The 27,599-nt window shown below is 36.6% G+C and overlaps 1 protein-coding gene across 3 annotated transcripts; it reads right to left on the reverse strand.

The window, feature by feature from the left end:
• LOC121427730 (waprin-Phi1-like) lies at positions 1–25,912 on the reverse strand. 3 transcript variants are annotated; one of them, XM_041624268.1, is made up of 8 exons: positions 25,636–25,911; positions 13,879–14,004; positions 11,678–11,821; positions 10,384–10,518; positions 8,019–8,144; positions 6,269–6,400; positions 5,620–5,745; positions 1–1,276 (listed from the first exon to the last, which is right to left on the reverse strand). In XM_041624268.1, the coding sequence occupies exons 2-8, from the start codon at positions 13,937–13,939 to the stop codon at positions 1,272–1,274; spliced, it is 729 nt and encodes a 242-aa protein (XP_041480202.1). In that variant the 5' UTR covers positions 13,940–14,004; positions 25,636–25,911; the 3' UTR covers positions 1–1,271. The 3 variants fall into 3 exon arrangements, with proteins under 3 accessions (XP_041480202.1, XP_041480201.1, XP_041480203.1); XM_041624267.1 differs by having other exon boundaries at positions 25,639–25,890; XM_041624269.1 differs by lacking the exon at positions 8,019–8,144 and having other exon boundaries at positions 25,636–25,912.
• Between the last annotated feature and the right edge of the window lie 1,687 nt (positions 25,913–27,599).

The raw sequence follows: 27,599 nt of genomic DNA on the forward strand, positions 1-27,599 counted from the left end.
TAGATTTCTGCTTGTTTTAATCACTATTTCTGCACATTAGACGATTGAATCATATTTATGATACCCCCAACAAGAAAAAAATCAATGCAAACATGGAAAGGTCACTGGGACTACCATAGCAACACACTTCTTTCAGTTCTGTATTATTTTTGGAACTGATATTCTAAATGAGAGAAAATGATTTTCAGTTACATTTTTGTTATTGATTTTAATTTTAGAAATCCTGAAGGCTTATAGAGATATAAGAAAGTTCATCAAATCAAATCAATATGACATTTATCATCTATTGAGTAATATAATTTTTCTAATACATGAAATAGTTGTATACCACTAAATATATTCAGACTGGCATCCTGAATAATCATCGATAAATAATTCAAACCCTTATAGTCAATAGAATCTTTGCGATAGCTTGACATCGAACCAGACATCAAATTAAACAATTATACGAATAAACCATTTTCATCATTTTCCGTTACAGAGGAACAATTTCAACTCGCTGATGATTTATTTCAACAAACTTCGGGCCTTTTCACACGTGAATCTTGAATCATCACTGTAATGATAATTGCAGGCGTTCGTGATTCTAATCATGTTCTAGTTTGGTTTCACACGTGCTAAAATTCGTCATTAGTCTTATTTTCACTGGAATCATCGTTAAAATCACGATTTTTTTTTACCGTTTGAAAGGGCGGTAAATCTCATGGACGATTCCATGCTAGAAAAGTCAGCTATTTTCGCAACATTTTTCAAACTATTGTCCAAACGAACGCAGAACTTCAACCTGTTTTGTGGTAATGATAGAGTACTACTGGGTAGTAACAACCAACAAAAATATGCTGTCCATGGGTGAATTAGAGGTGAAAATGTAGCGAGTCGTACGGGACATTTCTGAATCCCGTACGACACACAACATTTTCGCCCTTAATTCAGCCATAATCACATATTTTTGGTTGGTAATCAGTTTTTCACATGATACCAACTATAACTTTATTATTGACTAATAATAATTGTACATTGCTCAAGCAATCAGACTAGAAATTGTTGACAAAATGTCCCGTACGACACGTATGGAATCGCCCGATTCACATTTAAGTTGCAAGAAAATGATTCGATAACTCCAGTTGGATAACAGAAAATAAAGCAATGATTCGTGAAGGTTGATTGGTATTCCATTAAACATGTTAAAAGATGGAAAAAGAGAGGTTTCCGGTCAGACAGTCCAAGTAACTGGGATTCTTCGGTGCTCGACAAATCTAGGAACTTGAACTTTATTCTGTAGACAGATTAGGAAAAAGGGAGAAAAAAAAGCATGAAATGAATAATGAGTCGAAAGTCAAGCAGGCTGTTGGACCCATATAGATCGACATCACTGGACAATTAATAATAATAATAGGCATTTATATAGCGCCATCTATCTAGAAATATTCTATTCCGAGGCGCGTTGTTATCATTATTATTACCCCGGCTTTAGCTCGAGATGCCTCTCAGCGCTCATGCATTCAAGGAATTAATCCTGCCGGGTACCCATTCACCTCACCTGGGTCGAGTGCAGCACAATCTGGATAAATTTCTTGCTGAAGGAAATTACGCCATGGCTGGGATTCGAACCCACCACCCTCTGTTTCAAAGTCAGAAGACTTATCCACTGGGCCACAACGCTCCATTCTTTCGGCACACATATGTACAGTGCGTCCCCCCAAAAAAACGAAACCGAGATTAAGCGATGATTTTTCATAACTTAATCACAAATACAATAGACAAATGGCATACCAATGTAGAGCTTAGACATGTTAGAATCTCTTTCATCTGATATTACTAAGATTATTCCCCATTCACGCATGAGTGAGCAAAAACAATTTGAAGAAAGGATACCAAAAACTCATTTGGCGGTGGGTATCTGAATTTCAAAAAGAAAATCACATGCCTAAAAAGCTCAATATCTGCTCGTTTATTTGACACCTTAATCACAAAAAAATGGTAAAGAAGTAAAAAAGTTGTTCGCTCGAAACATTGCTTGTATTTCCATAAACGTGTTTTCACCGGTTTCCCACTGAAGCTATGATCGCATGATTAACAAAAGACTTAATGCATAGTTAACAAAACGGAGTGTCAAGTGAGTTTGAACGCTAGCCTTTAAAACCTCTTCATTTTATGAAATTATTGAAATTCAAGCCTTATTTCAAATAACCAGCTTATTTCTTGACCATTTTCTGTTATTGAGGTATCAAATTAAAGAGCAAATAATAAACTTTTTGAAAGTGTGGTTTTCTTTTGAAACCCAGATACAGCCCGCCAAATGACTTGTTGGTATCCCCTCTTCAAATTGTTTTTGCTCGCTTATGCTTGAATGAGTAATATCTAAGTGATTGCGGATGAAAGAGGTGATTCTAAGCTTTAAAATGGTAGGTCATTTGTCTATTGTATTTGTGATTAAGTTGATGATAAATCATCGATAAAATTTGGTTTCGTTTTTTGTGGGACGCACTGTTTATAGTCTACTGGAAATCCAGCAGAAATATACTAAAGGTCTAATAGAAATTTAATGCAATCTGTTGATCTGTTGCAATCTCTATTACAACACCTTTGGTTGTTACATTTACACTCTTTGGTGTTAAGTTCAATCTCTAGGGTGTAATTTTAACACCTCAGGGTGTGGTCCTCTATCAACACCAGTTGGTGTCAGTTTTAATACCACAGTGAATATTTTGCCAGTTCCATCCAAATTGTTTAAATGGAAATTGAAAGAGTCCGATATTTTGTAGTAATTGTGACCAGAAAGGAGATTTAATGCATGTATTTTTATTTTGTGATTCAGTTATACCATTTTGGAATACTGTAGAAATAGTTACACGTAACATCTTTTGTAAGAAATTTTGTGTTTTCACCTCACCTTGCCATATTCAACTTAGCTAAAAAGACAGAAAATATCAATGATATAAGATACTTTATTTACTGTGCACTTTTTTCTATTTATAGAATTCTACATATAAGAAATAAAAATGCGACACATAATATTAAAGTTATTTGTCTTTATTGTTGAGAGACCGTATAGAGGTAGAAATAAATAAAAGCAAAACACATAAAGATAGATATTGAGATTGCACGGTCATGGAAAAGGGTCCTCGGACAGGTCGGAGGATTGTTATTCCTTTTTAATTGATTGTTGTCACCGTATTTAGACAATCTGTAATTTTCCACTTATCAACAAATATCATCGCAAGCAGATTCCTTGAAACCACAGATTCAAGCTCATTAAATCTATCAATAAAGCAAAATGTATATGCTCTTGAATGAAAAACTTCACTTTTTCACACTAAAAAGTCACTGATTCTGATCATTTGTTTTACTGGATCATTAGAGTCTGATAGATTCTTGTTTTGCTAATATAATATGTCTTTAATCCACGTCTGCACACCAGTTAACGTAGAGGGTGTTAACACTGCAATGCTGCTCTAGGTTTCACGCCAGTAAAACATTTCCCATTCACAACTGGCGCTGTTAAAAAACCCCAACAACTAAGGATGCATAGGTGGAGGGTGGAATGTATACGAGCGGCTAGGATATATATATGACATTCCATATCTGACCAGAAAATGGTACCTGGACCGTTTTATTTCAACAATGAATCGGCATTTATGAAGATATAATTCGCTTGAGGAATCAAATTCATCACCTGAAACAATAACATAGCCCTATTTTTTCGGCAGTCAATTGTTTCAAAAGTTATCGGTGAGAGGTCCATTCTTTCTGATTTGTGAGCAATAACTTTGTCCTTCCTAGAATCATTGTTAGATGGCTAATCAATACGCATACACTTCATGTCAGTAACAGTCAGTTGTATCGGAAAATACGAATCATGGTAATGTGATGGGTTGAATGAATATCATTGGTCCCGTTTTAATATACAATGCCCTGGTAGAGGGCGGGTAAAAAAAGGGAGGGGGTGGAATTCCTCAATGAGACAGACAGAAGGAGTACTAAAGGAAGGAAAAGGGGGAAAAAGAAGAGGAGGAGAGGGGAAAGGAAAGGGAGATAGAGAAAAATAGAAGGAAAAGGAAGGAATAGATGATGGGAAATAAAAGGGAGGAAAATAAGAAAGTGAGAATAAAGACATGAACGGGGGCGGGGAAAGAAAGGAGGATAAGAGAGAGAGAGAAAGGGAGAAGAGAAGGGGAGAGAGAGAAATAAGAGAGAGAAATAAGAGAGGACGAAACAAAGGGAAAGAAAAGGAGAAGGGAATAGAAAGGGGAGTGAAAAGGAAGAGAAGAAAAGAGAGGAAAGGAAAAGTGGGGGGGGGGGGGGGGGAGGGAAGAAAAATGATAACAAAGGGAAAAGGAAATGAGGGGAAAAGTAATGAAGGGAAAGGGAGATATGAAATGAAAAAATATGAGATAAGAAAAAGGGGAGAGAAGGGAAAGGAGATAAAAGAGGGGTAAAATGATTAAGATGCTGCTGGTGTTGCTGCCCTCTACGCCCGTTCCTACAAACTTTAGACTACAGGGGCCCGTTGCAGAAAGAGTTGCAATCAAACGCAACTCTAAAAATCACGCGCAACTTGATTTTCAACCAATCAACAGCGCACATTTTTGACTTACGATTGATTTTTTGACTTGCGTTTAAACGCAACTCTTTCTGCAACGGGCCCCTGGTCTCACAGGCCTAATTCATTCCCCAAAGACTCATGTGTTAAATTGGCACTTTAAAAAATTCATAAAAAATAAGGATGAAATTCGGGGGTCGAATGTTTACTACCAGTGGATAGGATTTATATCTGGCAATCCATATCTGACTAGAAAAGGGTCTCTCGACCGGCTCATTTTAAAAAAAAATTGGCGTGTTTGAAGACATCGTCGGGGGGAGAAGAAGAAGATTCATCACCTCAAACAGCAAAATAGCCCTAATCCTTCTGCCAGTCAAAATATAGTCCAAAATTGGTGATATTTCTTCCCAATTTGGGAAAAGGAAGTTCAGTAATTACCAAAAATAGAATCAGTGTTAGACGGACAATCATATGCATTCACTTTGTCAATCAGCCATATCAAAATTTAAAAAAATAGCAATGGGTTGGCTCGAATGAATATCTAGGGCCTGCCACTAGTGATTAGGCCCGTGAGACCTGTAGGGGTACAGGTTGTACGGGCCTAATCACAACTGGCTGGCCATAGATATTGCTCCATTTTTAAATTTAATATTGCTGATTGACAAAAATGAATGAATATGACTGACAATCTAACAACGATTCTAGGGAGGGTACCTACTGAACTTACCTTTTCCAAATTGGAAAGATATATCACCACTATGGAACTATATTTTTACTGGCGGAAGAATTAGGGTCATTTTACTCTCTCAAGTGATGAATTTGGTCCCGTCAGGTATAGCCTTCATAAATGCTGATTTATTTTTAAAATGAGCCGGTCGAGGTACCCTTTTCTGGTCAGATATGGAATGTCAGACATTTATCCTATCCACTGGTAGTAAACATTCAACCCTCGAATTTCCTCCTTATTTTTAAGTGCCACTTTAACACATGAGTCTATGGGAAATGAATTAGGCCTGTGAGCCCTATAGGGGCACACACACTGATCTGTATACAGATCATACATGATATGAATTTACCTGGGTCGGTGCACACATTACCGCATCCGTTGCCACAACATCTCTTGGCACCCGGGCAATCGAAATCCTCGTTACATTCTTGGACGCATGTCCCGAAACCAGGTTGAGGACAACTGCCGGGTTTAACTGAGAGACAGAAAATGTATTCAAAGGTCATGCCCACTCCAAAAAAAAATGTTGATTAGAATCGATTGAGAAAAAATTTAAAAATTCAAAGCATAACGCTGAAAACTCCATCAAAATTGGTTGTCATAAGAAAGTTATGACATTTAAAAATTTCGCTTACTTTTCACAAAACAGTTATATCCACAACTCGTACGAGAGACACAAAGTTTGCCATTCTATCGGTGTTTGGAATTTTAAAAGCAGAGCAATCTTCGCCGGAGCAACCCTGAGGAACCCACTCGTACGGAGGTGCACGGCGGGTAATGACCAGCTAGCTTGGGGTTTTCGAAAACTTTCGTTTATTCGCCCTATTAGTTTGGTACAGTCCATAGTAAGCTTCTAAATGTTTTAAAAAACTTGAGAAAGGGCTTAATTCTAAGGCGATTCATAGACCGAATACAGGAGTTTGTAACATACTGAAAAGAGGCGCAACGGCAAGAGATGGACAGATACACGCACGAAAGAATGGCTGAAGTTGATTTACCTGGCGCCCTGCACACATTCCCGCATCCATTGGAACAGCACTTTTTATTACCGTCACACTCTGCATCGCCACTACAATCTTGGATACAGATCCCAACACCGTCATTTGCAGGGCAATTTCCCGGTTTCTCATCTGCAAATAAGAGGAATGTTATGCATAGATAAGATTTTCTTTCTGTAATGAAAATTGCAATCAATCAGTTCACCCACTCATCTATTACGTTTGCATGCGTTCAGTCAAACGACTTCGGTCACTCAACAATCGTACTCAACGTTTCCTAAATGTCACGTATCTCTATATTCACTTGAAATAATCTCACCACCTGAATTTTCTTTTCTGATCAGCGAGCTTCTTTATTTTCACGCCTATAATGAGAAAAAACATTATCCTAGAGATTTTTCCCTGTAGTTGTCGCTTTTCATTTAATTTTGTACAATTCTATATATGTCATATGTAATGCTTTAATTATGACAAAATGTTTATGATGTGAGTAAAACGAATTTCCAATGGGACAATGGAATGAAATTGAATTAACTTAATTGAATTTACCTCAATGTATTCCAAATTTAGCCACACTTATTTTCAAAGTTTGTCTACTGCAGCGAGTCAGTGGCGTAATAAGCCAAATAATTTTAGAGGGTAGATTATAGAAAGTCACGAACAAGTCGATTTTTTTTGTAATACGAAAACTATATGTGATAGATGTTGACAATATGATTCACTATCTTGTAATTTTCGTTTATTTTCTCTCTTAGTGCTGAAGAAAATGTAACAAAAGAAAAATACTGAAAGGAAATCGTAATTGTAATCAAAACTAAACCAAAAGGACACAAAAACGGAATAAAAGGAAAAAGAAAATAAATAAATAAAAAAGAAGAAAAAGGAAAGAAAAAAGACAAAAAAGAAAGGTGAAAAGGGGAAAAGAATAAGAAAAGACAAGAACATGAACAAGACAAAAGAAGGAAAAGAAAACAAAAATAAATTTAAACGGAAACAGAAAAAAAGAAAAGAAAAGAGAGAGAGAGAAAAAAGAAAGAACAGAAAAAAAGAAGTGGGGGGGAGGAAAAAAAAATCAGAGGTAGAAATAGTAATTCCTTGCCTGGTCGCCAGCCAAACCAAACAACGAGAAAGAAGTCTTAAGCCAGGCTGACACTTGCACGACTTTTGGCCACAATTTTGTCGTGGCAAGTCGTGCCATTTTGGGGCACGAACTGGGAGGCTCCCGCACTGTTTACCCGACTTGTTCACGCATAGTTCACGACAAGTTCACGATGAGTTCACGAATGAGTTCACGAATGCGTGTCCGTCAGTGTCCACATTGACACGAACTGGCACGAGTTCACGCACAGTTTGCGCATAGTTTACGCATTTCCCGCATTGGCACGACGAGTTTGCGCAATTCGGACGGTGTCGTGCTGAACTATTCGTGAACACGACGTGAGCTGTTCGTGAACTATTCGTGACAGTCGTGGCATGGCGCGCACTGGCACGCATCCTCCCGCATCGTCCCGACATGTTCCCGACGAGTTCACGAACAGTTTGCGCACAGTTCACCACCCGGTCGCTAAATTTGTCGTGACCAAAATTTTGAACATTTCAAAATTCTCGTCCCGACATGGCACGCAGTCACGACGTGTCACGACGTGTTTACGCACACTTAAAGCCAGTTTACGACTATTTTGCGCACTGGCACGACTTGAGTCGTGCCAATGCGTGACACAAAATCGTGCAAGTGTCAGGCTGGCTTTACCTGTGGAGTTTGCGCACACATTATTGCTTCCGTTGTCACAACACTTCTGGTTGGCCGCACAATCACCATCGCTGGTACAATTACCAGTGGCGTTTGAAACCTCCGCAGGACAGAATCCATCGTTAACTTCAAACCCAAACAAATGAATGAAATAATAATAATAATAATAATAATAATAGTGTATATTTGTAGAGCGCACACACCGTCAGTAGACGCTCATGGCGCTAGCCGAGCAACAGTTCTCTTTTACAATGTAAAAATTATATTTTGTAGAAATTTATATAAGTACTACACAAGAACCATGAACAAGTACGATGTAAGAATAATAATAATAATAATTTCACATCTGGTTCATTCACCCCAACCCATCCATCAGCCAATCATCATGCGGAACCCAGTGCCCGCTAGCTGCCCCGTTCACTGACAATTTAAGGGGTAAACCCAGTCAGTACATAACTCACAGGAGCTCTAGCAATCTGAGGACACCGGGTCCCACATGAACAGCCAGCGAGCGGGAAGGGATGAATCATAGGCTGGTTACACTTGGTTATGACATCAAAGTTTGTTTTGAATTGAATTACTATAGGATCCAGGATTTTCTGAAGGGGTAGGGGATTTTTCCCGATGAAAATTTGAGCAAGAAAAGAAAGGTCCTCTATTTCAAGGGGGGGGGGCATAATTGTGTAAATCAGCACATGTACATTTATTGATAGTGGCTGTCAAACGGGGGCACGGGTCTGATCCACTAGGATCTGCCATTGCATTAAAGACGCAATGACAGATTTCGAAGGGGGGGGGGTGGCGATCATTAAAAAAACAAATCATGTGATCACGTTTCACGTTTCTGTACATGTTTACTGAAAAAGTAGGGGTGGGGGATATCCCCTCCCAATATTTCAGGGGGGGGGGGGGGGGTGGTCTATGTTATTATCCCCAAGTAATTTACGGTTGAACATCATAATGTCTGATGAATCATATGAGAATTATGATCATGATGAGAAAGGGGGAGAACAAAGTGATCATGATAATATGGACTAATGATTGTCTTTATATGCATGATAAACATAATTGTTTTTATTCCCTCGGAATTTTCTTATTTCTATTGTTATCAAATAAAAGCATGCCTTTCAGAAATTGATAGAAACAGATGGATGGAGAACGAACCCCCCCCCCAAACAAACCAGTGATTAAATAGATTTACGTGTTCTTGTCCATGTCTATGTTTTTATTATTTTTTAATATATAAATGACATTTTCTTCTTTATATTTTCCTCTCACCACAAACACGCGTATGTGGTGTGACCAATTATTTTACAATCCTTTTTAATGTCATTAATTTTGACTGGATAATTATTCATCCCAAATTATGATAGAAAATATATATATTCTGTTCATAAAAAAATAATGTTGCGTAGTCTGACTCAATACACCATGACCCATTCCGCATACATTCGTAATTCCGAAGCTTCGTTATTCCGATGGTTCGGATGTTCCGAAGGTTCGTTATTCCGAAGGTTCGTATTTCCGAAGGTTCGCAATTTCGAAGGTTCGTTAGTTCGAAAACGAAGTGAGGTTCGTAATTCCGAAAGTTCGTTAATCCGAAAAAGAAATGAGGTTCGTAATTCCGAAGGTTCGTTAGTCTGAAATCCAAATGATTAACTAACCTTATTTCGTTTTCGGATTATCGAACCTTCGGAATAACGCCACAAATTTTCGGATCAACAAATCCTTTAACGTTTTCGGATTAACGAACATCGAGGTATAGGCAATTTACGTGTTTCGGAATTACGAACCTTCGTAATAAAGAACCTTTGGAATTACGAACCTTCGGAATTACGAAGTGTAACCATACCATTTATGTCAAATAGCCCTTATCGTCAGTGGGAAAACATACGTCTCCCCGACCTCCAACCTCTACAAAAATATTGGTGACTGCCATTTTTCTTCAGTAGCCCCCTCTGTTTGGAATAAGCTATACTCTCAGACAGTTCAAGACCCTACTCAAAACTGATCTCTTTATTAAATGACTTCTAGTGTGGATCGGTCAATTGGATGAGCACACAAGTTTTTTACAATGTTTCTTACCCCCCCCCCCCCTTCTCATTTAATTTCGAAGTGTAATCCTGAAACAGATAATAACGCGCTTAGAAACGCCCGTTAATAAGCGCCTATGCCTTTTGAAATTAATGTTCTGAATATTGTTATTATTACTTTTTTTTATAAAACCTGAATTGATTATTTTGTTGTCTGTGAGAGGGACATTCTTTTTGCGAAACGCTCTGTTATAGGTACATTCAAATATACTCAAAACATTACTTTTCCCGATGTATTAAGGTAATAGAGTGAGGATCATGAAATAAATTACCTTGAATTGCAGTCTGACACAGGTGACCACATCCGTTCGAGCAACACTTTTCAGTGGAGGCGCAGTCCGCATCACTGGAGCAAGCTTCAATGCATATACCGATGCCACTAGCGGGACAAGTCCCAGGATTAACAACTAAAATAAAGAAACAAAATCAAGCCTGAACATACACATGACCAATACAAATATAAGAATAGAATTGAAATTTAGCGTTCTCTTAAACACAATTAAAAAGGAGATAATTATAATTATTTGTCATTATTTTCATTATTACCATTATCATTGTTATAGTTATTACAATAATTTATTGTTATCATCATTACCTTTCTTCTTATTATTAATAATATGCAGCACCATGATTTATAAAGTGGGTTGGGGACATGTGGAGGGGAAAATGGCGGGGGGGGGGGGGGCAAGGGTGGATAATTTTTCTACACTTCATTCCTATTCTACATGCACCCTCCTGTGTGATGACATCCCCCACTCCGAACACGTAACGGTTCTGAGTATTAACACAAAGCTAAGTTTTGTGTCATACCTAGGTCCCACGATTTGTTCCATGATTCAAACGGCGGTCTTAATCAATCATGGAGTAATCGTTGTGATCTTATCCACTAGCGTACCGGCTGGGGGGGGGGGGTAATCTGCTCCCCTGACGAGTAACAACCCATGCAAAGGACGTATCCCTGCCCCCTGACGAGCTTCAAAACCTTTTTTGCCCCCCCCCTGACGAGCTTGAATACCTATTCCCCCGACGAGCTTGAATACCTATTTTGCCCCCCCACGAGCTTGAATGCCTATTTTGCCACCCCCCCCCCCGACGAGCTTGAAGACCTTTTTTGTCAGGCTTGTCATTTTTTCTTCTCGTACGATTGAAGACATTTTCCTTTGAAGACTTTTTTTTATTTGCATGTCATTTTTTTCCTGGTACGAAATCCTTTATTTTTTATGATTGAAGACCCATTTTTTCCTTTATTTTTTGCTTGTCAATTTTTTTTCGGCAGACGGTTTTGCCCCCCCCCCTGTGGAAAATCCAAGGTACGCTACTGATCTTATCCGATCGTATCAGATTGTATCCGATCAGATCAGAGCAGTCGTGGTGATCGAATTGGCCGTTGAAAATATTTCATTTGTTCACAAATTGTCGCGATCAGTTACGAAAGGCCAATCGTAGCTTTCGTGGAGGATCACACGACGGCGGGGATCGAGGTATTACGAGAACCAGACAGGTCCTCAAAATATTACTTTTCCCGAGGTATTAAGGTAATAGAGTGAGGATCATGAAATAAATTACCTTGAATTGCAGTCTCACACTGGTGTCCACATCCGTTCGAGCAACACTTTTCAGTGGAGGCGCAGTCCGCATCACTGGAGCAAAGTTCGGCGCATGTACCGATGCCGGCAGCGGGACAAGTCCCCGGATTGCTAGCAGCAGCAGCTAAAAAAAAAGAAAGAAAAGGCAGACCTGAACATTTCCATCGATAATAAATCGTGGCCTACCAAGAGAGTAAACACATGAACTATAACTGAAATAAACAAATATAAGAATAGAATTGAAATTTATCGTTCTCTTAAACACAATGAGAAAGGAGCTAATTATTATTTTGATTATTTATGATTATTATCATTATTACCATTATCATTGTTATTGTTTTTACTATTACTATTATCATTACCTTTCTTTTTATTATTATGGGGGGGGGGCAAGGGCAGATGATTTACACTTCTACATAATTTACACTTATTCTATATGCACACTCTTGGTGTATGGCATTTCGTTGTAATAAAGAATAAAAAATAAAGACACAAACTTTGGTATAGGCGAATTTTATTCTCGTTACATCCCTGCTATAGACTACTCGGCCACAAACTTCAATTTGGCATATAGCATCACGGCAATTTTTTTTTCAAATAAAATTGTGATTGGATTTATATATAAACTCCTCAAAAAAGATTGGAAATCTGACTTTGATCGATAATGCCTCCTCGGTTTTTGTAAATATCAATGAGTAATTATTATCAATTAACAGATCATTCAATGTTCTTTAAAATGGTACCCTACATGATATGATTATTGCTTACATGGAGGTGCAGTACCTTGAAATGTGGGGCAAGGTAAAAATTCTAAAGTTGCAAAATGACACAATATTAAACACGTTAAATGCCACTGCTTTTTTGCATTGGTGAAGAGTGAGTTTCTCAGCGGTTTCTTTTAATTATTCTCATGTACCTTAACTAGTAGAGCGGATTAGCCGAAAATTGTGCAAATTGTGACTAAAGCATGAAACCTTCACAAGTATTAGTATATGCCGTAAGATTTATTTTAAAGATGGGAGGTAAATTTAAAAATGCCATTTTTGGCCGATGCCATGGCAACGGAATAATTTCTAAAAAATGACATACATTCCCATGTAAATGGTAAATAAACATGATATAGATGAATAAAATGATAATTTTCAAGCTTCCAATCGAATATATATAAAATTTAGAAACATTCAAAATCAACAAGATAGTTCCAATTGGTCCGTTGCCATGGCAACGGCTTGTTTTTCCCCAGAAAAATAAAAATTTTGATTAAAAAAACGTTGTAGAATATGATTTATCTTTAATTTCCACTAATTTCACAGTGTTAAACAAAGATATTTTGGTTGCTAGATGTATAAATTATATCTCAAGCATTTGCCATGGCAACCAAATAACAACTATTTTACAAAAATAACATGGTTGACGAGACAATGGGCAGGTGGAAAAATCAACTGGAATTTACTTAATCTGTATGCTTTAGTTTTGACCCCTCATTTGAACCAAAAATACAGAAAGTGTTCTGCAGGAGTTCTTTATAAAGATAAAACTTTAGTTGCCTTGGTAATGCATGAATTAAATAAAAAAAAACAATGTTGCAAAGATCCCGTTGCCATGGCAACAGCTTATTTCCCTCTAGAAAGGTAAAAATATTGATAAAAATGTAGAATACATGTATGATCATCATTCCATTTTCAATCATTATATACTTTTCACCTTTCCATAACCTTGTCATCCCTGTTGTTGTTGTTTTTAATTAAGATGTTATCTGGTTGCCATGGCAATGACTTAAGATGTTATATTTATAAATTTAGTCACAAGCATATCTCGATTAGTACCTCAACAATCAATCGTAACTCTATGGAAATCCATTTTTTTTTTCTACAGGAAATTGCCCAATGTCCTTTGTAAACAAAAAGAAGCACAGTGTATTTTCAAGAAACCAATGAATGCATGAATACCAGCACAGTTGAAAAAATACTTTAAACGATCTCTTTGTAAGATGGAATTACCCAGATCAGTTCATTCGTGGCAATCGTATTGGTCGTTGAAAAAAATTTAATAGTTCAAAAATTGTTGCGATCAGTTGCGAAAAACCAATCGTAGCTTTCGTAAAGGATCCAACGACGAATATCGAGAACCAGACAGGTTCTGTAAATTTGTTAATTTATAGAATGAATAAACAGTACTTACGAGCGGCAACTGCAGTGGAAACGAAGACCAATAAGGTGATGAACATCAAGGAACGAAACATTGTTGTTGATAGTTTTCGGTCTCAGGAAGAAAACGTTTCGAATGAAGTCTTTCCTTACGTTGTCTCTATTTAAAAAGAATATTTAAAAAATCAAAGGGGAATTTCGCTCTGACAAAAACTTTGTTGTAAAAATAGCAAATATAATTTTCGTCACTTGATAAAGAGTTGCAGCGGCACTCGAAAGCTCGTGAACTTGTAAGCTAGTGAACACTTTTTGCGAGAGTGATAACGAATTTCCTTGTTGACCATAGTAGATTGCGAGACAAATGAATACCCTCTAGCGATTGTTTCAATCCGCAATAATGAACCTATTTAGTATTATAGCAAATGTATGTATACATATATTGGTGAAGGTTTGAAGGAAATCAATTGAAGATTAAGAAAGTTATTAGAATGTCTAGGTTTCTAATTGTGACGTCATTTGCCCCATTTTATCAGATCGTATCGTATCAGATCATTCATCATGTTCATGGCAATCGAATTTATAGCATAATTTATTTGAAACTTTTTTTCTGTTGCGAATGGCCAATCGCAACGTTCGCAAACATGGCAAAGGAAGGCATTAGAGTTGGAACGAAGCATAAGCTTGTCTCTCGGCTGACAGTCTCTCTCTAGTTTTCCCACTAATACGTATTTCCCACTTTCACGATTTGCGCAATGATTCAAACAGCAATCAGAATCGTGGAGCAATTGTAATGATCTTATCAGATCGGAAGAGATCATATCAGATTAGTCGTGGTCATCCTATTGATCGTAGAAGAATTTTGAATGGTTCGAAAAACTTTCACGACCAGTTATGATAGGCCAATCATGGCTTTCGTAAAAAGATCGCACGACAGTGGCAACGAGGTATAAAACTTCTAAAAGGCCAAGAAATATTGAAATTTGAAATTAAGATTCAGAAATTAATAAATACTAAGTAGATGCTCTCATTTTATTCAGGCTAACCGATGCTCAAATACAATTTACCACTTTAAAAAAATTTGAAACGAACGTTTCACCTTGGGTGCCGGTTTTTTTTTTTTTTTTTTTTTTGGGGGGGGGGGGGGGGGTGCGAGCGATTTTCTTTTCCCGCTCCAGCTCAATACAACTTCTATATATCACCATCACCATCACCGTCACCATCGCCTCCAACAAATATAACAATGATAATAATATTAAAGATTAAAAAACTGAAATAATGACACAAAGCAACAATGAAAACAATGATCGAAATATTAACAGCAATGACCAAAGATATTTTTTTTAAAGTAAATTTCAAATAACTTCTGTTTTTAGATAGGCCATCTATTCTCCAACTCCACACATTTAGAATAATAATAAACAATCAATAAATGGGCTTATCGTGATCTGTAAAAATACTTAAACATCATTGTGACAAAAGTTCTAAACTCATACATGAAAACGCAGAGATGTGATGAGAAACTCTAATAGATTTTACCTCTTTTATGCTTTTCTTTCGACGGGCGGCTCTAACTCTCCGTCAGTCTTGCGGTCCAATTCGTCAAGTCGCAAACTAATGAATTGTCAATGTTTATATAAGTTTCCGAAAGTTTAAGGGGGCGTTTAGAAGAGCACCAATTACCACCAATAAGGGCAAAGGAATGATTTATTCTTAACGCCCACGTCATCCCCCTACATCCAGGTAAGTCGTCCATATTTTTTCTAAAAATATATTTGCTACTAGGGACATACTAAGGTTAGAGGCGGGTGGCCAAACGTGGGGGGGGGCACAGGGGTGATTCGACCCCCACCGATAATTTTTTTAAAACTAGAAAAATAGAAGGAAAGGGAGAAATGGGGGAAAAATATGAATTCAGAAAATTAGATTATCACAAATAGAAAACTCTGTGTCGCTTAACTATTTGAAAGCCCAATTATTAATCTAAAAGGGAACATATGTGATCTTACTCCTCATTAAGAAAAAAAATACCCTAGAGTCGCCCGTGCTGTGGTATCATCCCCAATAACATCGAGATTATGAGTTCTAAGCGACAGCCATACCAAAGACACATAATCTAAACCGACTTGACTCGATCACTTTGCTCGCTCAAGAGTATCTCAAAACTTTGTCCAATTATCTGGACCCTAAAAGTGGAAATCGAAGCCCATGATAAACAGATAATGCAGTGCATACATACGGGGGTCTCAATGTGTTCCTATACGATTGCGAGTATTTTTAAAAGTTTATTTTGTGTTCATTTTTTGCTTTTCTAATATTTTCAAATTTAGATTTAACTTCATTGCTGTAAAAAAATTCCTTGTTTTTATTTTGTTTTTATATTTTGATTAAAACATTATTCACACCTCTAAATTGTTAATAATTAGGGGTAACTACTGTTATTCACAAAGACATACCTCTTTCTTGTTCAATTTTGAACCCGAGGAAAGATATTTCAACCAATTAATATTCAAGAGTCGGGGACCAACCACTAAAAACAAACAACATTCAATAATAAGAAAATCAATTTTATTAAGATTTTGATAAACGCCGAACCTATGTCTAGAAGGTGATAAAAATAATAATGATAAAAAGCTTAACCTTGCCCTTCAAAATGGTGAGCTGGCAATGGGTAAACTTGCAAATGAGAATCAAGATAATGCCTTTGCACGTGCACAATAAAACGATATAAAGATTGACGTAAAGGTAATATCATTTTTTACAAACAGTAAAACTGAGATAAATATTTATTCTTAAAATAATATTATTTCAATAAACACTATAAATGACGATATTATATTTTATTGCTGTTTGACTTCAATACTGTAACATAGTGAATAATCGCCATAATATTTAGGACCTAATATTTGAGTCGCATAAACTACTGGGCATAGTCGCAACAGTTGATTATGTTCAGTGTGTCCTACAAAAATGCCAATGACACTCTAAAGAGCACAATTTGAAAATTACCAAATCATACTGGCATCTAATATATAGTTTTATAATCGTAAACAAGCATTTCTTTCATGCAATTATCTTAAATTTCATGCAATATTTGATTTGATTTGATTTATTTTATTTCCACATTTCAAAACAAAAACAAAGTTTATACAAGTATAATATTTTTTTTCAATATTACATAATAGGCAAATATTTTTTTTAAACATATAAAAAATATTTGCCTATTATGTAATATTGAAAAAAAATTAAACTTGTATATACTTTGTTTTTGTTTTTAAATGTGGAAATAAAATAAATCAAATCAAATCAAATATTGCATGAAATATTGCATTTATGTACATAAATCATTATAGAATATCAACTGTACTGAGAAAATAATATCTATATATACATTTTTATTTAATTACTGAACATATATACATGTATATAGAAATGTGGGAGACCTCCATCTTAAGCTTGGAGCTTGAAAGTGATGGAGGCCTCGTGATGGTCATTAAAGGTCAAGTCCACCTCAGAAAAATGTTGATTTGAATCAATAAAGAAAAATCAGACAAGCACAATGCTGAAGATTTCATCAAAATCGGATGTAAAATAAGAAAGTTATGACATTTCAAAGTTTCACTTTTTTTAACAAAATAGTTATATGAACGAGCCAGTTACATCCAAATGAGAGAGTCGATGATGTCACTCACTATTTCTTTTGTTTTTTATTGTTTGAATTATACAATATTTCAATTTTTACGAATTTGACGATTAGGACCTCCTTGCCTGAAGCACAAAATGTTAAAATAATGGAATTCCACGTGTTCAGGAAGGAAAAAAACTTCATTTCACATGACAATGACAAGAAAATAAAAATATTTCATATTTTAAACAATAAAAAACAAAAGAAATAGTGAGCGATTGACATCGACTCTCTCATTTGGATGTAGCTGGCTCATTCATATAACTGTTTTTGTGAAATTAAGCGAAAATTTGAAATGTCATGACTTTCTTATTTTACATCCGATTTTCATGAAATTTTCAGTGTTATGCCTGTTGAATTTTTCTCTTTTTATTCAAATCAAATTTTTGTTGGGGTGGACTTGTCCTTTAAGTACAGCGATTAAGCCTTCAATTAGCACTCATCAGACCTCTCTATCCAACTTTTGTATTTCAAATTTGTATGTGTAGTCAGATTCAGATAAGTATCCATTCAAATTGGTGCAAATTGAATATATTTACGTTTATCCACAGGCATAAATATGTAAGGAAGTCTCAGAGATAATGAATAGGTCATCCCCGAAGTCCCGAGAAAAAAAATATTTGTAGATTTGCACCCGTGGCTGAACGTAAATAGGGGTATTGGGTAGGAACCAGATTTGGACAGTCGAAAGAAGGTACACTTTGAGATCAGATGCGTAAGGAGCAAAAACATTTTCAGAGGGCTTAAACATGGCATAGACGGTACTATCATTTAGATTTAAAAATAACTATATTTCGAGCGAGCAATGCGAGCGAGCAAAACATTTTGTGATAGATTTCGACTATAAAAACGATATCACATGTCACCCTTTCCCCATTGCGCTACTGGACATACCAAGGCTAAAATATAATGTTTGGACATTGAACTGTGTTCTAAATCGTGAAATACGGGACACAACCGCGTTCCAGGAAGATTCTCAATGGGATGCGGGACAAATTGCTGGAATACGGGACTGTACCTTAGAAATCCAGTACGTCTGGTCACCCTGGATGGGCGCCAATCAACACAGTAGTCCCACGACGCTTTGTTTTATTAAGCGTATACAAATACATGAAAACAATAATCTTTGTTTCTTTGCATGGTCAGCATTCATTCCCCTTCCCCATTTTCGGCGCAGCTCCCAGCCTAATTTAAATGGGAAATTTTCACATGCAATGGCGACGGGGATACGTTCTACATCAGAGAAAATCTAGGCCTATTGTCAAAAGCCTTTCATGACAAACCATTCTTCGTCGAAAATCGGTGAAAGAAAACGAAAGTTTAGTCCTGGAATCTGGACCACGACTTAGGCCCAAAATACACATGCGCCGGACATGAAGCCGCTTCCGACGTTGTAGAATCCATCCCCGTTGCGATTGCGAAAACTCGTTAATACCTTCTGCGACTGAGTAGTTAATTTTAACAAGAAATGTAATCAAGAGTTTCGCTTTTTCATTTTTGCTTTGAACTTTCAAAGTAGGGGAAAGGTTACTGATGCTGGTTTAATATCAGAAACATAAATAATTTGGATTTACAACTTGATTATGCAAATATGTACGATGGGAGGCTTTTTTGACTTGGCTAACTGAAGTATGGATGAAAATGAGCAAATTGAAATAAAATGATATAGACTATTTTTTCATGCTAAGAAAAACACTTAACGGAGGCGTCGTTATCTTTGGCCATTTTTCGGGTTATTTGCTTATATAACATCATATACAGTCATGAGTTCGTGCAGCAAAACAGTCAGTAAAAATGTCCCTTTTTATTATCGTTTATTCGGGGAAAAGCAACGTACAAATCATATAGTGCAAATACAAGAATATAATTTGAATAATTATTCCTAAGTACAATGACAAAAAAGAAGGAGAGAGCAAAACGGCTTTCAATGGGCCAGGGCTCGCAAAAGTAAAATACAATGCTAGCTATCATGCCCAGAGGCATGTGAGCCCACACAGAAAATCATTGTGAAAATATTGCACATTTTTTTGCCCAATAGTCAATTTAGATTAAAATTCAGTTAAAAACATTTAACAATCGAAATACAGATCAGTTAAAATGTATAGAGTTCCATATTTACTGTCTTGTACATGTAAAATAAATTAAATACTAAAAGAAAAAAAGGTAAGCGCTTCGCGCTCTCATTATTTATTTATACCATATAAGACCGGCTTATCTTGCTTGTTATATGCTAAAATGTACATGTACCCACCCCCCCCCGTTCCTCTAGGGGCAGATCGGAGAAAATGTGGATATTTTTTCTGCCCCTTCCCATATTAAAAGCTGGATAAACCCCTGCAGTCGAACCCCCTTCTTGAAACCATGGCAACGGGCCTACAATGGTACCTAAAAACCTTCAGTCTCTGACAGTGCCTATTATTAAACATGTTAAAAAAAAGTGATCTGCAAATGGTGCAGTGGTGAATTAAAAAAAAAAATCTGGAAATTTATATACAAAATGTTGGCACTTGTGTATACCTTTCCCATTATATACACTCTACCGTAATCCCCTTGTGCTTTTTAAGACATACACAACTTCCAAGTTGCTCAGTGATTTCCAAAATTTGGATGACAGAATCTTGAATGTCTGATGCATTTTCAATTTGATGATGACGATTTTGGTTTATCATCATTGGTTTATCATGATGGGGATGAATGTCGTAATTTAATACATGCGCCCCCAACATGATAAACAATTACCTTTCTACGTGTTTTTCTTACTTGATGTTGATTGTATTTTTATGTAAATGATTGTAAAGGGTTATGCAATTCGGCTTTTCAGCCGTTATAGATACCCTTGTTGAAATAAACAGTTTAAAAAAATACCACACGAGTTCATATTTTTTCACTATCAAATCACTAATCTACAGTGTTGTATTGGGCTTAGCAATAATTGGGGAGGCATGTAATGGTGTAGGCCTAGTAAGATGGAAAAATTTGTGAAACGTCGCGAGCGAAAATTTTGTCTGCTTATTATATGTTAGTTTTGTGATAGATTTTGACATATTATTCAACAAATAATACTACATTTGTCATGCTTCTCTACCGTTCTTCCTTATTCTTCTTTTACTCCCTCATCCCTTGGTCCCGGAACTAATTTGGGGGAAGAGCCCGCCCCTCCAACTTAAAAGCCCCCCCCCCTCCTGTACGCAAGTTGAACTCTCAATAACCTTCAAGTTAGGTTTTATTTCATATATTTCTATTTTTTCGAATAGCATAATATATCCCACGCATTCTTCTGCTTAGGATTTCCAACCCGGCCTTAACAATTATTATCCAGGTTGTGACTCGAATATTTTACATTTTATTTGCGGTTATAACTTTTTTTATCAGGAACATTAAATTAGAAATTCATTTTATGCTGTGTTTATATGACAACCCGTAAATTAAAAACCAAAATTTCGCCATAATAAACCTGATAATTAATTTTTAAATATGGGTCGTAATTCGATATTAGGGTCTGAAGTCAACAGATATAACATTTTCATTAAGTGAATAAAAAGCAGAGCGAATCGAGTAAACAAGCAACTTTATCCTCTCATATCGTTCGATCACTTCCACTTGGAATGTAACGATCGACATTGAGTATTTCATCACCTTTATTGCGAATTTAAACCGTATTCAATAATTTTGATGACAAATTAAGATCCCTGGATGCAGAGTATGTAATTATTTTGTTTTCTCCGGGACCGAGGTTGGACCATTTGCCTATTCTGAACTTTATTTGACGGGTCAATTGCCATTTGGTCTATTACACAATTATCCTTTTTTTCGTATTATCAAAGCCCACATCCTAGTTCATCTGCAACTAGTTCGTCTATACAGTGCGTCTCACAAAAAAAAAACGAAACCGAGATTTAGCAATGATTTACCATAACTTAATTATAAATACAATATACAAATGACCTTCCAACGTAAAGCTTAGAATTTCCTCTTTCATCTGATACTACTAAGATTATTCCTCATTCACGCATGAGTGAGCAAAAACAATTCGAAGAAAGGATGCCAAAAACTCATTTGGCGGGGGTATCTCAATTTCAAAAAGAAAGTCACATGACTAAAACATTCAATATCTGCTCTTTTATTTGATACCTTAATCACAGAAAATGGTCAAGAAGTAAATAAGTGATGATCCCTCGAAACAATGCTTGTATTTCCATAATTTCATTAAATAAAGGTGTTTTCACCGGTTTCCCACAGAAGATATCGCACGGTAACAAAAGACTTAATGCATGGCTGGTCGTCAATAAAACAGAGTGTCGAATGAGTTTGAACGCTAGCCTGTAAAACCTCTTCATTTTATGAAATTATTGAAAATCATTCCTTCGTTCAAATAACTAGAACTTTCTTATTTCTTGACCATTTTCTGTTATTGAGGTACCAACTTAAAGAGCAGATATTTAACTTTTTAATAATGTGGTTTTCTTTCTGAAACCCAGATACAGCCCGCCAAGTAACTTTTTGGTATCCCCTTTTCAAATTGTTTTTGCTCACTCATGCGTGAGTGAGAAATAATCTAAGTGATTTCAGATGAAAGAGGAGATTCTAAGCTTTCCAATGGTAAGTCATTTGTCAACTGTATTGGTGATAAATCACAAATGATAAATCACATATCACAAATCACATAAATCACAAATGACAAATGATAAATCATCGATAAATCTTGGTTTCGTTTTTTGTGGAACGCACTGTATAGCCACAAATTTGGTCTAATTTACACTTAACCAATGTCTAATTTGGTAAAACTTCCAATAACCCGGATAAAAAGTCAAAGGAAGCACAGAGTTACACGACGTAAATCCAACCGTTACTAAACATTCCCTCTCTATTTCTTTTCTTGTCCCACTATTCAAATTAAACTTCAAAGGTGTTCTCCCGCCCGCGAAATAATTTTTCCCACCGCAGTTGTGGAAGCCAATATGAATATTAAAGACTTGCGTCTTCGGAATAAGATTACGCATGGTCGTGGACTTGATGTTAACAAAAAAATAATTGTCAGTGGTCGTTAGCGTTCACGTTGACGTTGCCATGAATGAATCAGAACCCTTAAATTACCGGTACCCATTAGTTACATAGGCCTTATACTGTAGGTTTATATCTATATCTAGATCCAATTCTTAAACACTTTCAAACTGCCAAGACAAATTGCTTGGCCAGGGATAGCATAGGCTTGGTATTAACTTTATCTCAATCTGGACCTATCTAATGCCTTGTCATGGTTAACTTCGAACTGATAAATTCCGAAATTTACGTTTAAAGGTATTGTTTAACTTTGTGAGCAGCAGATTTAAAAAATTATCAAACCAAGATGAAACATGAGTACAAGTGCATGTATTAGAACTAATAAACCCTAAAAACAACCATTATTGAGAATGAAAAGCTAAAACTACAAGGCAACCCCCAATTTTGTAAATAGGCGTCTTATAGACGCCTAAATAGTACACATAAGTGTATGGGATGAAATTAAGATGGTGTAAACGGTCACTTTATACTTCAATTTTTGAAGCACTAAATAATTATTTTCGAATGCAATTTTTTCTGGGCTTCATTTTTGTAACATATCACAGACACAGGTGACAAGTGTGACCTTCTAGCTCAGATTTTTTAAAAGTCAAACCAATGTTAACCAACTCCCTAGGGGATGGGCGCAGGTTGGGGGAGTTTCCCCCTCCCGCGCGAAGCGCGAAGCTTTTCGTGTTTCATAAATTAAAATGAAAAGGAGCCGTCTCTCTTGTCTCTAGTACCAATATCAGCTCCAATTCAGTTGACTATGTTGCGAATTTGAACCTTGTTTTCAAAAGTGATTGTGGACGCACAAAAAAAGGAATACAATGGAGGAAATTAAAATAATAATAACCCCGCGGAAGCGCGGAAGCTAAAGCGTTTCATCAATTTTCTTTGCCATGAAAAGGGTCCCGAGAAAAGGGTATTCTCAAAGATATATTGAATACTTCCCTTGGAAAGATCAGATTTTATTACAAACAATTTAGCGACAGTGCATATCTTTAACTCACAAAACAGAGGAGAAGAAGTGTATATGCCGGAGGAAGATTCCTCCCCGCGCAGAGCAATGAAACTCTGAAATTTCAAAGGGCGGACGTTTCATCAAATGCAGATATCTCTAATACCCCAACGGCTCTTAATTCAATTGATTTTCTATGATTACTGAACTTCATTACAAGGAAAATAGTGAGCAAAAAGTTGAAAATGTTGTTATTTATTATTGAAATTATACAAGAAAGGATGCCGAATTTCTTTGACTTATCCTGAAGCGCTTCATTTTGAATTATAAAGAAACTAAAGTGTCATTCAAAATTTCAAACTGAGGGCGCAAAACAGGACAGGAGATGAATGTACAGGGAAATGACATGAAGTTTAATAGAATTCGATAAAAAATATTGTACTTTTTTATTTGATACGACACGAATTTTATACCTTCCTCTTTTTAAATCAGGAACCTGTTTGCCCCCAAATTATGGTTGTTTAGTAATGAGCTGAAAAGCGGGAAAAGTTGACTTTATGGAGGTGACGGCGGAAATTGATATGAAGATTTTACCCGTCCGGAGCCGACCCGACCAGAAGTTGCGCGATCAATTAAAAAAAAACTTCATATACTTCGGCCTAACCTTACTCTAATTCCACGCCTTAATGTATACATTTGAACGTTAACTGGCGAGAAACACATATAGCTGAGGTGGAAAAACAGGGTTAGAGAAAGGGTGGGGGAAGCAATGGAGAACTTCAATAATGTCATTTAACCGCGCGCAGCTTCTCTTTTGATAAAAAAAAAGAATAAAAAGGAAAAAAACTACCTTTCTTCCCTTTCCTCCCTTCCCTTTTCCTTTTCTCCTCTCTTTTTTTCCTTCTTTTTTCTTTTCTTTTGGGGACTTTTTTTTGGGGGGGGGGAGGGTGACCACCCCCCTGGCTACGCGCCTGCATTTCGACTAGATACTGAATTCGCTTTTATTCTAAGGATAATAGCATAGTCACATATTTGAACATAGGTATTCGTAGGATGATTTAGAACATTACACAGTAAGATATTCCAAGTCTACATGTTAGCCTCAAATTCTACTACATTTTATTCTGAAATCGGGTCGCAGACCAATCGTAAGGTGTGCGGTAGACTTAACGCATCTGCATACTATCCGATCGCAGAGTAAACTCTCGATCTTGACGTAAGTAAACCTTAAGTTCGGAATTAACCAATTCTAAGTTAACCGGGGCATTAGCCAGCAGCAGGCAACTATAGGCAGGTCTAGATTTGAGATAAAGCCTAGCCTAGCATTTCTATCCCGTCATTAATTGCAATTTGATAAGTGTTTAAGAATTGGATCTAGTTGTACATAAAGCCTAAAAGGCCAATACTAGGGTACCGGTAATGTGAAGGTGCAGATTAAATGTTTCCGTCGCGGATGCGAAAGATTAACAAATTCTTATGTCACACAATTCGCATCGTAGCACAGTCTTTTTAAATACGACGGGCCCAAAAGTCTGTTCCAAAATCAACTACCGTCGTAAAGGTAGGTCCGCGATGTTCAACGAAAAGTCGTTCCTGCAGTCACGCGCAGTCCGGAGCCGAATTCTTGCATGGCTGTAACTTACTAGGTGCCAACTTGTCGGAACGATCGACCACGAGGTCCGCGACAGTCACGACCATTGCTCACGACCATACCAAAGGAAAGGCGTCTGCTCCATACTAGTATCTATAATTTCATCGATTCAAAATTCGCGTTTTGATACCTCCCTAGGCTTCTCTTCGTTAAAGATTGTTACTGAGAGAAAACTGTACACTGTAAAAACTGTGGTGTTAAAACTGACACCAATTGGTGTTAATAAAAAACCACACCCTGAGGTGTTACAAATTACACCCTAGAGATTGAACATAACACCAAAGAGTGTAAATGTAACAACCAAAGGTGTTGTAATAACACCTTTAAGTGTAAAACTATACACCACCAATTTAACACCGGTGTAAAATAACTGGTGCGGTCCTCTATGTACACCGGTTAACACCACAGTTTTTGCTCAGTGTAAGATTGAATACCATAGATCATAGTGTCAACTTACTACCTTCTGATTTTCCGGACGTTGAGAGCAAAATATCTTGAACTTGATCAATCACCTCCTTGGCCTTTATCCTGAGCGAGTCTGGAGTCTACGAAAAACGATTTCAATGAATAAAGAAGAAAGAAGAATGTTATGAGGGCTCTGTTGACTAAGTAAGAGTCGTGATCAAACACAACTTGAATTTCAACCAATAAATGCCCGTATATAAGGCTTGCGATTATTTTTTTTGGTGTTTCGTTTAAATGCAACTCTTTCAGCAACAGGTCCATGAACTCCACGAAATACCGATTAATTCAGTGGCCCTATCAGCGTAAAAAGCTATTGATGCTTTCTTGGAATCGTTAATAGAAGAAGCAAGGTAGTCTTTTCATCTATTGAGTCTCAGCAGGCGAGGATCCGGTCGGATTAGAAAAGTTTTGAGAGACCGATTATGCACAAAACAATAGGCCTACAGCACGAAAGTGTAGGCCTACCTACTGTAGGCCTATTGTTTCCAAGCGGGCTGGGTCCGCCCACGTATGTTCATCACCCATAGGTTATGTATCAACCCAGTGGAGTTCGCCATTAAAGGCCTTTGCACAGTTTCAACGTTGGTGTCGTGATACTTTTTAATAAAGAAAATGTGTGTCGTACCCATGACAACATGTATTGTTGCTGGAATTTCCAGGAATTTAAAATGGATATGGTGTGATCAAACTATGAAAATTTATAACCCATATGTCAATGGTCATATCAAGACTTTAGTTCAGAATATCGTGCACAAATAAAGGCAGATCAGCCTAATTTCATATCATTGTCTAATACGTAATAGATCGGGTGTGGGGGTGGGGGTAAAAAATTTCAACATTCTATTCTACCAAGTTCTCAATTTTTTTGATTCTTTCTTTCTATAGTATGTCATTTTGTTGTTATTTCTTTGTATATTTCTGTTGAGTTTGACAACTCTCCGGTTTTTTTTAATGTGTAAGCTAGATGAATAGTCAGTGGATCTTGGGGCATATGTCAATTGAAATCACGTATGTCAAGTGACGTTATCATCTGATCGGGGGGGGGGGGGGGAGGGGGGGGGTGAGAGCAATATAAAAGTATCGAGCTGCAATTTTAAAAAAATGTCCCCCCCCCCTCCCTCCATAAAGAGCTGTTAGTAGACGGGGATATATAAATCGTGTGTGAAGGGGGTGGCGGTCAAAGCAATATATTGAGTTAAAAATTCAACAAAAATATTTAAGGGTACCACCAAAGAGCGAGCTTTTTTTTCCAAGTATTTGTCCTAAAATTTAAATATTCTGGGCAATGTTTGTGATCCTCAATGTGTATCCACCAACTAAATAATTACCGCCAGCGCGAAGCGCGAACAGACAATTTATCTTATCAAAAAGGGATTAAAATATTTGATATTCCGATCTGTAAAAGGGACAATTTAGGCTCTGTATTTCAAGCACTTTGTGGGAAAATTGTTATAGGTGGATATGGATCACAGTTTGAAATAAGCTGATATGTTTCAATATATTCCTTTGAGCTTTGACATATAGCACCCGGACATCCTTAGAACATTATGTCATCAAATGAAAATGATGACTATGTTCATATTTCTCTTCCAAAGCGCGAAATAGAACTTGTCAATATTCCATTTTTAAAAATGACATAGTAATTATTAAATTGACATCTTATCTATTAATGTAATAAGCCTAATGAGCCCGTGAAAATCTTGTAGTATTATGGCTTGAAAACTGGACATTAAAAACACTTTTGCAATTATGATGCGCGACTTAATATATAAGAGGAAAGGATTAAGAGAAAGTAATTTTACAGCTACAACTGTAGTAAAGTATATTCATTTGCGAAAAAAGGTAATTCTTTTTTTATCTTAAAACCGTTCCGGTGATATTCATAATGTAGTTTATATTCAAAGAAGTAAATTGTGTCAGGAACTCGTTGGCTGCAGTAAATAAATAGTTTGTATC

The sequence above is a fragment of the Lytechinus variegatus genome, chromosome 14, assembly GCF_018143015.1.
Source record: "Lytechinus variegatus isolate NC3 chromosome 14, Lvar_3.0, whole genome shotgun sequence".
In the NCBI taxonomy this organism is placed as follows: Eukaryota; Metazoa; Echinodermata; class Echinoidea; order Temnopleuroida; family Toxopneustidae; genus Lytechinus; species Lytechinus variegatus.